Source organism: Gigantopelta aegis, chromosome 14, assembly GCF_016097555.1.
Source record: "Gigantopelta aegis isolate Gae_Host chromosome 14, Gae_host_genome, whole genome shotgun sequence".
Classification (NCBI taxonomy): Eukaryota; Metazoa; Mollusca; class Gastropoda; order Neomphalida; family Peltospiridae; genus Gigantopelta; species Gigantopelta aegis.
Genome location: NC_054712.1, coordinates 24,380,189 through 24,395,997, shown reverse-complemented (window position 1 = coordinate 24,395,997; position 15,809 = coordinate 24,380,189). Strand labels below are relative to the sequence as shown.

The 15,809-nt window shown below is 37.2% G+C and overlaps 1 protein-coding gene across 1 annotated transcript; it reads right to left on the bottom strand.

The window, feature by feature from the left end:
* Nucleotides 1-425: 425 nt before the first annotated feature.
* LOC121389151 (transmembrane protein with metallophosphoesterase domain-like) lies at nt 426-12,826 on the bottom strand. Its single transcript, XM_041520760.1, has 5 exons — nt 12,013-12,826; nt 6,567-6,677; nt 5,174-5,339; nt 4,318-4,457; nt 426-3,501 (listed from the first exon to the last, which is right to left on the bottom strand). The coding sequence occupies exons 1-5, from the start codon at nt 12,824-12,826 to the stop codon at nt 3,302-3,304; spliced, it is 1,431 nt and encodes a 476-aa protein (XP_041376694.1). The 3' UTR covers nt 426-3,301.
* Between the last annotated feature and the right edge of the window lie 2,983 nt (nt 12,827-15,809).

Genomic DNA, 15,809 nt, shown 5'->3' with positions numbered 1-15,809 from the left:
ACAACAATACAATATTTATTTTAACAAAAAGTAAAGTTTGTTTTATTTAACGACGTCACTAGAGCACATTGATTTTTAATCTTATCATCGGCTATTGGACGTGAAACATATGGTCATTCTGACACTGGTTTTAGAGGAAACCCGCTGTCGCCACATAGGCTACTCTTTTTTTTACGACAGGCAGCAAGGGATCTTTTATTTGCGCTTCCCACAGGCAGGATAGCACAAACCATGGCCTTTGTTGAACCAGTTATGGATCACTGGTCGGTGCAAGTGGTTTACACTTACCCACTGAGCCTTGCGGAGCACTCACTCAGGGTTTAGAGTCGGTATCTGGATTAAAAATCCCATGCCTCGACTAGGATCCGAACCCAGTACCTACCAGCCTGTAGACCGATGGCCTGCCACGACGCCGGTTTATTTTAACAAGACAATTTGATGAGATTACAATGTTTACACTGACAACAAAAACCAGTGTCATATTTAAAATAAATCCGAGTTCTAAGATGGGATCATTTCTTTCAGTCTCTAATGCAGTTGTCGAAAGAGGCTTTTCTACAATGGGTCGGAGTCAAGACGGATCACAGAAATCGTCTACAAGAGAAAATGCTGGAGCGATTGATGCGGATATCGTTGGAAGGCCCTGGATTGGATAGCTTCAACCCAAAAGCGACGACAGATCTGTTCTTCTCTTCACGTCGCCATCCAAATGTCAAACCATATGGGAAGCATCCCCACTCTGTGGACACTGTTGCATCGAAGAGACCAAACATTGCTTGCGAGTCACCCTCCAACACTGAGTTTACTGAATGACTCTAAATTTAATTCTGTTCTTTGGGGTTCTGAACTAGAAATGTCACTAAAAGTTGATATAAAGGTTGCAAAAACTATTTTGTTCATATTTAATATACCATACTAATGTTACAGAAATCGCTAATCAAAATAAGTGATTGCTAATCAATTTTAAAATTGATTCGCGACTGTCGCTAATCAAATTTTTTAAAACAAAATGTTCCCTGTATGCCTCTATGGAACTGAATGCAACCACAGTCAATGGGATATAGGGGCCTCTCCCAGAGAGAAAATGGGTTAAGTTCAGGGCTAGGGTCAAGAAAATCATACAGTAATGATAAGAGCAAATAAAATCTGCCAAAACATTTGGGTATGGCGCATACCCGTTTTACCCTCTGGCAGAAACCCTGCCTATAACAAGAGTGACACAATAATAAAACAATCACAGTCTTCATGTAATAAATCACCCGATTAAATCTGTTTAAAGATGGAACCAAACTTACTAAGCCTGTTTTTATCACACATATGTTTAATTACATTATTTACAATACTTAAAACACCTCTGCTGTTAAATCATAAATTCAGCAGGCCTTAGGATTTCACGGAAACAATCGTTTCTGGTACTGTGTCAGTAAAATTGTGGAACCGAAATTTTGTTTCCATAATTGTTATATCAAACAAAAATAATATAAACATAATTATTTTTTACAGCTTCAGATGGGTTCCCATGATCACAAGGTACAGAATCAAAAAAGTGTTTCCCATGAAATTTGAAATCCATTGGCCTGATAAGTTATTTTGCTGTATGTAGACATTAAATAACAAATGTTAAATACCAGCAGAAAATTAACACCAGGTATATACAATATGCTGTTACTGACGGCAGTAATTTTTATCCAGTGACACGAAAGTGCCGTCGGTGATACTCCCGACCTATGGCAATTTATATTTCAAGACGGCAATAGGTGTCAGTGCCATCATTAAGTTTGACCCCTGAAAGGTTAAAGCTAAAAAGATATTCCTTCATTTCATGTTATCGTGAATTATTTGGATAGTAGCATTACTATTGAAATACACAATGACATCAAATATTTCATTTACATCACAGACTGCTTGATCTTAATTCTATATATAATACAACGGAATATATTATTAAATATACACGGTGGAATGTGACCCTACATAAAAGTGAAATGTGTTCCTTTATATATAACAACAATGTAGAAAGTGAAAAAACACACACAAAAGCCTGTAACAAATGTGACTAGTTGTCAGTTTCAGTACATAAAATGTGTATATGAACCCGTTTTAAGATAATCTGTAACCAAACACTATTATAACTAAGTCATTGGTGCAAGTCCCTATATATTTCAATAAACTTTATTAATTTCAAATTCTATTTTCTTCACTAAAGGGAACTGATTGGCAAATTTTTATATCTAATACATATGTTTCAATTATGCTTCTGCCATTGTTATAAAAAAAAATGGGGGGAACATCTTTCCTTTTAGGTCAAGGCAAAAATATTTTCTGTGATTTCATAAACAAACGTGTTATGTTATGCTAAATAATACATTATGTCTCTTACAAATGTATCCTATGAAAATTCACATCAAATCTGATTACAGCCTCTTGTCCTGTCATTTTATGATTAATTAAAAAAGATTTTATTTTGATGGTTTCTTAAAGACTGGCAACACTGTATGCAGTATACTTGGGAGTTACTTTTTTAAGTGTGGTCCTTACAGACTTCATACTCGGGGGTCGAAATTTACTGAAATTCGTGGCAGCTACTTGGTCCGGCAAGCTACAAATTCTGCTAGCCCAAATCAAAACCTTCCGGACCAAACATAATTAACTTGTACTAATGTGTGAATATAAATTTTAAATAATTGCCAATCCAGTGGGATCAGAGGATTTATAAGGATTTATCTGCGATCCTAAACATAGTCTAATAATACTGCAATGTTCTGATAAAAATGTGCCAATCTTTCCTTGTTATTTTAAATGGTGCAGACCAAAAAAAGCAAAAAAAAAGCATCAACCAATTTTAATTTTTTTATGACCCAACTTAAAATTCCATGACTTTTCAGGCCCATAAATGACAGTTGTAAATCCTATGATCCATATGGACATGCATTAGCAGCTAATATTTGAACAAATTAGGTCTGCTTAATATATTGAGGTACTCTACAAGTAGTGTCAAATATAAAAAAATTGTTTTATATATTTAGTTAAAAGAAATTTAATGGTCAACCTATGCCGATATTTAGCATATTTATTTTATTATATAGTGTGTATACAGCATAAATACATTTTTAAATATTAAAATTGTTTACATACTTATATAACATGATAAAAAATGTAAATATGTAACACCAACATAATTTTAATATTTGAAGTCGGGTTATCAGGTACTTCATAACAATAACCGACACATAAATAAGTCAAAACAAAATAAATAAATTAATAAATCAAACTTTGGCACACACATTATTTGATGCAAGATTTACTTGAGTATTTTCCTGGTCATGATAAGCTGTGTGATTTCCATTGTAGTAAGAATCCTCATTGGAATTCCCCAATACTGTGTTCCCATGGAAACATAAACATGGCTGTCTTTACCATACTTGTAAAGTCCTGCGTAGAATGGGTTGATCAGATATGCAGGAATCATAAAAGGAAACATCTGTCCCCCATGTGTATGACCTAAAAATAATGAAAAATAGCATGCTATTTTAATTTCATTTCAACTTCAATTTTGTTCTTATATCACATTACGGTTCAAGCATGCTATCCTACATACACCTCAGGTATCAAAGATGTATTTTAGAACCAAAAGTTAAAATTTTGTTTTGTTTAACAACACCACTAGCAGCACTGATTTATTAATCATCGGCTATTGGACATTTTATATGCACCATCCCACAGACAGGATAGTACACAACACTGCCTTTGACATACCAGTTGTGGAGCACTGGCTAGAATGAAAAACAGCTCAATGGGTCCACTGAGAGACTGGGATCGATCCTTGACCAACCGCACATCAGGTGGACGCAATACCGCTGGGATATGTCCCATTAAACTAAACTAAAAATTAAGCGGTCATTTTAGTGGGAGTCAGTACTGAGAATTGAACCCAAAACCTACCAGCCTTAAGTCTGATAGCTTGAGTACAATCAGAATAGGAGCAGTAGTGTGATTAAGATCCTGGGGACATTTCTTTCTGTCCACTGCAACACTACAAAATTTACAAAACAAAACAAGACTTCAAAGAAAAGTTTATATACCGAGGGCTTTAGATTACTTCAAAGTCAAGGCGAAAGTTTAATTATATTAAAATAACATGAAAAGCATTTCTGAATATTAGCAACTCTCCAGCAGCTGTTAATGATAGTACTACTGAACAAAAACGACCTTCCTGCGCTCAAATTAATGAGATCTAAAGCCATGATACTAAAAAAAAAAATATTAATTTGAGACTCCTCAATTGAGCAATCTAGGCTAAAGCCTAAAACATTTTACCTGAAATAACCAGGTCAACTCTGTATTTTGAGTCCAAAGCAATTTTGGCAGCCTTGGGCTGATGGGCAAGTAAAATGGCTGGCTGATTGGGAAGACATGTTCCTAATGCTTTTTCCAAATGCATTCCATGATTGCCGTACCTGAAAGTTAATTGTACAGAAAGTTATATTAGGCTTACAGTAGGACAAAAATATCAGCACACCTAGCAGCAATCGGTTGCATTCAATTCACAAAATAGTGTTTCAGTCAAGTTACAGCAGTCCCAGATATTGTACAGATAACACAAATTATAACTGTTTTTCAATCCATTGGTGAAGCAAAATCTAATACATGCAACTCCTTTTGACAGCAGTGTGTAAATTAACATCTTATATTAACTATAATAGTATAAAAGTATTTATTGAGAGATCATTTAGTTTTAGAAATTTATCCCAGACATTAGGCCTTTTTAATCAATGAACAAAATAAGAAACACCAGAATCTGGAATTCTGCGAAAATCTTAATATAGTTAAGCTGCCATTTGACAATGTGAACTAAGCAAGGATGATAATTTTCCCCATTACAAATTGGACAGAAAAAATATATTTAATGATCCTTTATATCAGTTTTAATAAATTGGTATGTGTTGAAAGATGTGTTATTGGCACAGAAACGGAATTGTTTTTCATTTCAAATCTAATGCAGAGATATTATACACATACTAGTACTATAGTACTATACCTACATGAAAGTAATTTTTTTTAGCATTTCAGATCAAATCCAATCTATTTTGTGAAAATAATTTTACCCCAAAACCCCCGCTAAAATCAGATAAAAAGGTCATTTCAGGTTTCTGCTGATGAACTGTTAACACACCCAATTTTTTCTGCTTGCAAGTCGTCAGTGCCTGCAAGACAAATCTGTTGCCGGGCATCGATGTTACTGGGCAGTTTAACGTTGGAGTTGTGTAGTACAGTGAAACCAAGTGTCCTCAGGTAATCAAACCAGTTATCCACATCACCAGTGTAGTATTCATGATTTCCTACAAGTACAAATAAACACAATGATGTACATCAAATTTTATAACATACAAACACTGGAAATTTCCTTTAAAACATTAATACCAGTGTTGTACTCAGTATTCCCTGTGTAAAAAAATTACAAAATGTTTTATCATAGCTGATAAATCTATGTGCTCTAAAGTTTTGTTTTATAACACTCTTTGAAAGAATGTTTTAATTAAAAATAATGCTTTGAAAATTATTTAATTAGAAGCTAAATATGATACGGTATCTCACTTGGAAATGGAGTACTAATTAAATATCATTCTCCAATACTCTCTCAATATCCCGAATTCTTTTTTTACACTTGTCTACTGCTGTTGCACCCCTCTCTTCTCTCTCTCTCTTTCCGTCTTATAAATATCATAGAAAGCATCAACATTCAAATAGCATATTTTGTTTAGATACTACTGTTTAAGTAAGTATTCTGTAAGGCAGTGACCATGGCTCCCCATTCTCTTCACTGCCTGTGTTCTGGAGGCAATAAATCTTTTAAAAAATAAAAATAAATAATTATTTTATGTCCACCACTAGAGCACATTGATTTATTAATCGTCGGCCATTAGATGTCAAATATTTGATAATTTTGACGTCTATTCTTAGAGGAAACCTGCCACATTTTTTTTTCATTAGTAGCAAGGGATCTTCTACAGGCAGGATAGCACATACCACAGCCTTTGATATACCAGTCGTGGTGCACTGGCTGGAACAAGAAATTGCCCAATGGGCCCACCAATGGGGATCGATCACAAACTGACTGAGCATCAATCCCTAATGGGTTCTAGTGGTGCTGTTAAACAACATAAAACACTAAAAAATATAAAATATATCGGGGAACAATTTGTTCAGTATTGTATCACAATCTGCTTCACAACTTTCAGAGATTTCCACAAAATTTTATAGGGTCAAATAGTTGAAACTGAATTTTTAACCAATCAATAAAATTGTTTAAATGAAATGTTCACTGAATTATGGATTACTAGAAGTGTGTATTGTTGTGTCATACTTTCTACTTGCATTTGAATGTAGTAGTGTAGGTATAAAGTGCTCCTACTGGCAGTAGCTAGTGGGAATTTCCCTGTTAGCTCAGTTGGTAGAGCACTGAACTCCCGTACTGAGAGTCTGTGTTTCGAATCCCCTCAGTGGAGGTTGATTTTTCTGTTACATGTACATAAATCTATGAAACAGGTCAAGAGGTAATATATTACCAGAAATAAAGTATTTCCCATGCTTCGCCTGTATATTTATTAATGGTTCTGCTGCTTGCTTTAGTCGGGCCACACTTCCATCCACAAGATCACCAGTCAACACCAAAATATCTGAAAAACAATCCATCGTTATTAAGACTATGATAATCTATTTAATGTAGTGTTTTCCATACCTGCACCAAAAATACAACAAAAAAACCTGACACAAATGTGACATGAAATATTACTTTCCTAGCAACACACTTTTGTGTACTTTTTGGTTAAATTCGAGTTACAGTTGTATTCAATTAGGTCAACTCATTAACATGTCAGTGTACATATCAATTAATCTGTTCGGTTCCAAGTGTGTTTGGTGGTAACTCAAAGCATATTTTTGCAGCATTAATTTATATAGCATGCAGTTACCTAAATCTGGTTAAATGTTAGCAGATATGTATCATTACAACTGTATCTCCCTATATATCAAAGTCATAATGAAAGACAAATTCACCCAGTGACATGGTGACTAAGTTGCAGCGAATTTGAACAGTGAAAACAAAAAAACAGTCAACCCCTGGATTAGCGAATCTAGGAAAAAAGTCACAGAAAAAAAAACACAGGAAAAAAGTCACAACTTTTAATAGAAAACAACATATTAGGAAATGAAAGATTTTGTCACAAAGTTTTTGTCAATGTTCTTTATTTTCAAGGTTAGTGGTTTAAACGGATGTTCCAACCGATTCCACGGAGAAATTCTGCCACAGTCTTGCGGTCCTCAAGACGATTGACACACAGGTTGCGAAGGCGCTCTTGGAGCTGCACATAGCATCGTCGAACCTGTCGTCGAGGTGGGTTGCCAAATGCATCTTGCTGGATGATTGTGCTCACTGTTGCCTGCTCACGTTGAAACCATCCAATAACCCGCCAGGTTGAGGGGAGGTAGTAGCCCACAAGGTTGAAAAACATGTTGTTCCAACCTTCACACAAGTTGTTCGTACGAGGATTATTGTTCATGGTGGCATCATGAACGTTCCACAGGACAGGAGCGAACATTGGTGGAACACAGCGCAACCTGAGGTCAGCACTGGGCCTGTCTGCTGGCTGCTGAATCTATCGGAAAGAACCACTGATGTATGTACGATCAAAGTAAATAAGGAAGTCCTTGACTTCAGGTGGATCTTGCGGCATGGCAGCTTTAAGGTGTTCCATACCCTGAACTTCACCTAATGGCAAAAAGGCGAGAGTATCCATCATGCCACAAATTCACAATAATCAATAAGCTGAACAAGAGCATACTATCATGTCATTTTCTTTTAATTCAATAATCTGCGAATTCATACATTTTGATATATAAAAATTGTGACTTTTTTTCCTGTGATTTTTTTGCCTATACTAAATTGTGACTTTTTTTCCAGTCACTGGATTAGCATGCTAAAACCCATTCACATACGATGGATCATGTTGGCTAGACACTGCAATCGTCACACGTGTCTGGCATTTTCCTGGACCATTGAACAATTAGTGTCTTGCCTACAATGCATTGTGCTCCAGTTGTTTTATAAATATATTCAAATTTTAATCTTTCTTTTGAAGTGTAACACATAGCTTGCTGGACTATTTGACAATTAGTCAGACTTGCCTACAATGAATTGTTTTTCCAGTTGAGTTTTATAAATATATTAGAATTTTAATCTTTGTTTATTTTGTTTTAATAATGTGGGACACATAGACAAAACATAGAAATAAATGTGTCATATTAGTAATATGAATAACATGGTCACATTTTTCGCATTAATATTATGATCGCATTAATTTCAGGATCTACAGTATGTTTAAATTCTAAAAATATGAGTCAATGAAATTTTAATGATGCACACAGGGGTGCAGAATTGGAAAATAGTTTACTAGCCTACCGGACTAGAACCAACTAAAATTGACTAACCTGCCATAATTTCTACTAGTCCACCTGCCTATAGAACAGGGCACAATATTTCACAAGAACAGTTGTTCTGGCTGCTTGTAGGTTATGCAACCTTAAAATCACGAGAACCACCAATCGGTTACGTGGTGAACAATTACATTCTAAAATTAAAAGTATCATATACAAGTAATGAAAGAGAAAATCAGTTTGTTTTTAAATACATTTAAACCACCAATGTAGCACAGAACCGTAGTTCAAGTGTTTTATGATTAGGTAGGCCTACCTCATCTGTTACGAGAACTATATTCATGTAACTGAACAAGCAGTTGCCTAAGTAAAACTCACTTGAATTGACTTCCGGTTACCTAAGATTTTGAAATATTGTCCCCTGTAACACAATATATACTCTTCAAAAGAAGAAACGCAAAACCACATTGTCGTAACATTTGGAGAATTGATTTCATTATTGAATGGTGAGTCCGATAATTACCAAATGTTGCAGGATTGTTCACAATTCACTCTAGTCCATTGTGAGTAAGTGATAGGACACACCACCAAGGTCAAGGTCATCTGGAGTCAATACCGGGTGTGGCCTCCGCGTGTGTTGACAACTGCCTGGCACCACCTGCCCATTGAAGCAACCAGAGTACGGATGACGTCCCGGGGGATGGTGGCCCACTCGGCCTGCAAGGCTGCTGCCAGCTCGGGCAGGGTCTGGGGCTGTGGTTGTCGCTGTCGGAGGCGTCGGTCCAACTCGTCCCATAGATGCTCAATTGGGTTCAAATCCGGTGATATTGATGGCCAAGGAAGGACATTAATGTTGTTGTTCTGTAGGAAAGCCGTTGTGAGACGTGCTGTGTGAGGCCTGACGTTGTCATGTTGGAACACTGCGTTGGCGTTGGCCATAACTGGAACGATGTGTGGCCGGAGGATCTGGTCAATGTAGCCCTGTGCATTCAGGTTGCCCTGCACGTGGACCAGGTCAGTTCTGCCAGTGTGTGAGATGGCTGCCCACACCATGACACTACCCCCGCCGAATCTGTCCACTTCCTGCACGCAGTTTGCCGCATAACGTTCACCACGACGCCTATACACGCGACATCTTCCATCATGACGTCGGAGCAGAAATCGGGACTCGTCACTGAACCACAGCTGTCTCCATCGCAGTTGAGGCCATTGTCGATGAATCTGGCACCACTGCAGTCGGAGTTGACGGTGTTGTGGTGTTAAGATGACACCTCGAACTGGACGTCTGGCACGAATTCCTACCTCACGTAGGCGGTTCCGTACGGTCTGGTCGGATATCCTGCGCAAACCTGGTATTCCTGCGGCTGTGGAGGTGGCAGTAGTCAATCGTTCCCGAAGGTGGCGTACCCGGATGTAGCGATCCTGCCCGGGGGTAGTGACCCGTGGTCGATCGGATCTAGGGAGGTCACGTGTTGATCCATGTTGCTGGTAACGGTCCTACAGTCTGGAGATGGTGCTTGGGGACACATGGAATGCCCTGGCAACGGCCGTTCTGGATTCGCCTGCGTCTAGTCGGCCGATGGCATTGTTTCTCTGCGGTTCACTGAGATGTGGCATGTCCTGGATTGTCAACTGTCGGCCAGGCAAGCGAACACCCTGCACTTTTATACTGTCGGTGTTCATGTTGCACGTGCAGACAACGCACGTGCAGTGGTGACATGGTTTGCACGTGGCTGCGTTTTTGCGAATATTCACATTTTGGAACTTTATTGTACAGTAGCTGCGTTTTATCGAATGTAACCGTGGGAATGTGTTTGGGACATGCAATGACCTTATATTCACAAAGCATGAACCGGTAGGAAACATAAAATCGGAGTTATAAACCATTTGTACCCTTTTGCGTTTCTTTTTTTGAAGAGTATATTATTGTTTATCAGGGCTTCTAGATTATGGTAGCCCCACTCCCATGGCTAGTGATATTCAATGTTGGGCTAGTAAGTAATTACTATTGCCATGCCCGATAGCTAGTGAATCGTTTTGGTCAAATGTTGCAGTTAAGTCTATTTTTTAAATTTGAATATCCTGCCCCCCACCCCCATCCTCCAATGTGTTTTTAAACTATCTCTCTCTTTAGGTGACATATCTGATTTTTACTATTATTTAGTAAAATTGTATTAACTTAAAGTAAAGTAGGGCTAGTGAATTTTTAATCATAGCTAGTAAAATAATTAAATCACTAATCCCATGGCTAGTGGATTTTTATAAAAATTCTAGAAGCCGTGTTTATTGTATATATAATGACAAAACATTATTAAAGACACTTGGCAAGTGATCAACATCACGTGGCAAACGAACAAAATCAAAGCCCAAACCTTGATTGACAAATAAATAAATTTTGAAATATTCTGGTAAAGACTAACCATTACACATTTCTTTCATACAGATTTACAAATTTCAAATAGCATCCCGCAAGTATTTAAAAAAATATATATATATTCAAAAACACATCGGACATACTTTGAACGTAAACAAATATGTTTTAGTAAGTTATGACCTTTGAAATTGAATGGCTCTATTTCAAGGAATGAGGTTAATTTGGAATCACTAGCCAAACAGAACCATTTTTGTTGGCCAAAAAGGAACCGACATGGCTAAAATATTTCCCTTTTATTTTTATTATTATTTTATTTAGTTTAGCTATAACAGCATTTCAATGTATTGGGCAAAACAGTGTTACAAAGTAATACATAATTACTGTTGTTTTATTGAAGATATCACTATTCACAACTTATGTCATTTTAGCCATACATTTTTTTTTTCTTTCTGTATAATTCAAATAGCCATAGATTTTGGTTCTGTTTTTGTATGGGGCCTTTATGGCACTGTTCCGTTTTTATTATAACCCGTTTCCGGAATGTCGCGCCGTCGCAGTTTGGATCCATTTGTTAGAATGGCTTGCTGATGCGCAGTCGCAGATTCAATGTAATAATAGTAAATAAAATCTTGTCAGTCAGAAAAAGACTATAGTCCATCGGACTGGTAGTTCCATCATCGGTCAGAATTTTTACTCGCATTTGGCAAGCGGGCAAATACTTTCTGCACCCTTGTGCACAGGAACTTTTTTCCATAAGTACATATTAAGCATGCAGACAAATTACATATTGGAAACAACTGAAAGACAATATAATGAATATCGTTAAAATTTTGGGGTAAAAGGAATAAAATATGTCAAAACAAAAACCCACAACATGGGTGTTTATTTCAACAACACAGCATTGCTAAACAATCATGGTACATACTACATTGATGAAAAATAAGAACAAAAAAACTGGTTTCTTTTATAGGAAGACAAACTTGTGCAGTCTGACAACACATGTTTAATTTTATATATTTTCACACTTAAGCACAAAGTTGTGGGGTTTTTTTGCTTCAAACTCATTTAATTCCATTTTTTTTTAATTTACCCAACAAATGTTCACCCTTCTTATTTTTATAAAATTTGTCTCCTTTCTCATACTTAATACTTAAATAGAAGAAGTTGAGCTAACGGGGGAAAATAATTTTAAAACTAAAAGAGACCTGCATTTAATTGGTTGACAAGGTCAACAATTTGCTGCATCTTGTGTCGACCAACAGTTGGTCCAAGATGTATATCAGACAACTGGACAATTGTTAATCCTTCCAAATTCTCTGGCAATCCTTTCACTGAAATGGGCACAGTCTTAATGGTGGGTGGTAAAGTTGCATTGTACAGGCCATAGCTCGAGGCCAATAATGAATACACGACAGCTAATGTTAATTTGTACTTTGTAGAAAGACAAAAATGTCTTTTTAAAATATATTTATTTAAAAATCCTACTAATTTAATGAAACACATTCCTGTTACAAGTTGGAACAGTGACCCAAGAGCACCATAGCATATCATTACCATTAAATATGGATCTTTTCCAATAAACAGAAGATTTGTGAAATAACTAATGTGACATAAAAACAAGTAACAAAAAAGAACTTTTTTCCAAACATGCCAGTCTTTATGTAAAACAGTTCCATTAATTCCACTGGCTCTGTTATCAACTATCTTAACATCTGAATGTCTGTGGGAGTTATGTTTTAAATGTTTATTATCAATAAAGTCAGCATGATCATGAATCTGACTCTCTGCGACATGTGACTGGTCATGTGCGCAGACATTCGATTTGAATAAAGTTCGAAAGTTTCTCCAGACAAAACTAGACAATATTAGAAGAACCGTTTCAATCAAAAGTACATAATGTGCCCTAAAAATAATCGCTTTAGTTTCCCAACGTAGTGTCAGCACATACAATTCACCCAAAATGACTGAAATTATGAGAATAACAGCAGCAAAAAACCTTTTCCCTAATAACGCCGCCATTTTTATTCTTTGTGTGTTTTCCACCAATGGTCCCAGAGCATAGAAAGTTCCCCATATATTCATCAGACATTAATCCAAGAAGGAAGGAAATGTTTTATTTGACGACGCACTCAACACATTTTATTTACGGTTATATGGCGTCAGACATATGGTTAAGGACCACAGAGATATTGAAGGAGGAAACCCGCTGTCGCCACTTCATGGGCTACTCTTTTCGATTGGCAGCAAGGGATCTTTTATATGCACCATCCCATAGACAGGATAGCACATATCACGGCCTTTTATGTACCAGTCGTGGTGCACTGGCTGGAGCGAAAAATAGCCCAATGGGCCCACTGACGGGGATCGATCCCAAACCGACCGCGCATCAAGCTAGCGCTTTACCACTGGGCTACGTCTCGCCCCTTTAATCCAAGAATATTCGCCCCAACAACCCGAATATAGGTTACGTAATACTTAACGCGTAACGTCAGGAATGAACCTTAGCATGGGCGTACATAGGATTTCGAAAAGGGGGGTTCTAATACATAGGATTTTGAAAAGGGGGGTTCCAAATAGATTGCAGAGATATTGGGCATATAATTCTATGTTGAGTAAATATAATAATGTCAGATATATTAAATTATAAAAAAAGCGATTTCAGGGGGGGGGGGGTTCGGTTCGGCCCATGCTTAGAACTAGGGAAACACAATCTACCTGGTTTTTGCGGGATGATAAATAGTCATACATTGTAATGTTCTGTAATAATACACATCCCAGTAAGCCAGCAATAAGTATATCAATATCTATATATATATATATATATATATATATATATATATATATATATATATTTTTCAATACAAAATAAAATACCATTGTCAAAGTGGCTACACAACAAGTCGAAACAATTAACAATGTTTTGCCCATGCATTAACATACGTACTGAAATGATACACGGGGTGTTTTCTTAGTTAATTGGGTCTATGCTGTTAGTTGCTTCTATCTGTGATTCCTAATTGGCAGGTGTGTATTTGATTGGTAACCAGACGAGCCAATTAATTGACGCTGTCTAGACACAAAAATACATACCGGTATTGTGGAATATTACCTGTCGCCCCTAAAATTGTAATGGACATGGTTTATTACTGTAAATAGTTCTGTAAAACTATTGATTAAGTAGACTACTCCATCTAAAACCACAGAACTGACCAATTACGTAGTCCCAAAGAAAAGAAAATTATCACTTTGGTATCGTGGGTTGTCGTTTTTGCTCCAACGTAGCATATCAATAGGCCTAATAGTGTACATTTTTCCTTTGGATTATTTAACAGAGAAAAATACTATAACCCCATTTTGCTCCGTTAATGCAACTTGAAATATATTTAGCTAAATAATTTATTATATTATTACGTCATTTATGCTGTTTTACAAGTCAGGTTGATCAAAGAGAAGCGCCTTGTCGAAAATTACTGCTTTTGTTTACACTGTACATACAGGAGATGGTCAGGAGCTGACGTCGCTTCGCCCCAAGCTATCCCACCGGATGTCAAAAAACGAAACAAAATGGCTGCCCCCAGTTAGCAGGAATAATCATGGGTTTTTATTAACTCTAAAATTACGCGTTTTTCATTTGCTAAAGTGTCAGTATGTGTTGGTGGTCCGGGTATGCATCTTTCCAACACATAAGGCTCTTATTTGAGTTGACCCTACCTTTAAGGGGACTGTCCTGAGTTTGCTGCTTTGTTTAGACTTTTTAATTACTATAATTACATATTAAATATATTTGCATGCATAAAATAGCATGGCTGTATATTAAACGTGTTTCTGATCATCCAATCTAATTAAAATTAGCTTCACTATTACATTTAGATCTAACAGCAGCCCGTTGAAGCTCATGTCCAGTTGTCCTTTCATTCGACCAATCAAAACCTTCCTTGCAAAATCATGCCAGTGATTTGATAGATAGAAATCTAGATAAGATCGGTGGCCTGACTCGGGATGGGTGTGTGTGTGTGTGTGTGTGTGTGTGTGTGTGTATGTGTGTGTGTTTGAGGGGGGAGGGTTGAAAAGGGGCAGAATTTTGAAAATAGTAGGCCTAATTAGTACAAAAGTTAATAGAATTAAAAAAATTAAATAAAAAGTTACAAGCCAAAAATAAAAAGAATTGACTGCTCGGCCGAATATTTATATAATTTGGAGCATTTTAGAACGACAGTCAAAAAATAAATAAGAGAAAGAAGAGAGGATCGGACTATTTAATAATATTAAAAAAAGAAAGTAATTTCGACATAAAATTTTGAACGAAGATCTAAAAGTTAAAAGTCCGATCTATATGTCCACGTGAGTGGCCTCGTTAAGGCCGTTTGTGTGCACAGCTTATAGGGACGAGATGGGTTGCATCCCGTCAAGAAACTCCCTAGATTGATAGTTGATAGACGTTGAAGGTGTAGTGCTGTGCTGAAATACAGATCTTGAGAAGCCGGATCCGTCTGAACGAGAGAGAGTATCAGACTAGGGTGTAGTCCAGTCGTCATGGGTTGGTATAGTGGTGCGGACGCGCCCGACTCCGGAGGATACGAGATGGTATCACTATAAAGCAAAGTAAAGTCTAGAAAAGAGTAGTAGGGGCCGACCCCGCTTCCTATTTCTTCTTAGAGTGGGGCGGTCAATCTTCCAGTGCTGCTAGGACAGGCTCGGACATGTAGAGACTAAACGCGAACAACCGTGGCGTTCTGCAGAATGGCCGTCATACGAATCACACAAAAAAACGAGTCGACATAGTAAGCCGGAGAAATGACGTGGAGGCAAGGAATCTCGCTAAAAAAGAATCCAGCCTGGTGGTGCAGGCTGTCGAAACGAGAAGCGTTCCAGCGTTCAGTCAGTTCCAATGGCCGCATACATCCCAGTAGAAAACTTCATTTCGCTGACAATAACAACGAAATGAAGGATTCCCAAGTCGAGCACACGAAAGCACGTGCAGTGTGCACAAGCGAAACAAACA

Bases quoted from the DNA above. Each gene is read 5' to 3' on its own strand.
- LOC121389151 (XM_041520760.1), bottom strand. From the start codon at position 12,826: ATGGCGGCGTTATTAGGGAAAAGGTTTTTTGCTGCTGTTATTCTCATA. The intron at 4,458-5,173 runs GTGTGTTAACAG...ATTAACTTTCAG, and splicing joins TTGCAAGCAGAAAAAATTGG to GTACGGCAATCATGGAATGC. The intron at 3,502-4,317 runs GTAAAATGTTTT...CATTATTTTTAG, and splicing joins AGTTGACCTGGTTATTTCAG to GTCATACACATGGGGGACAG.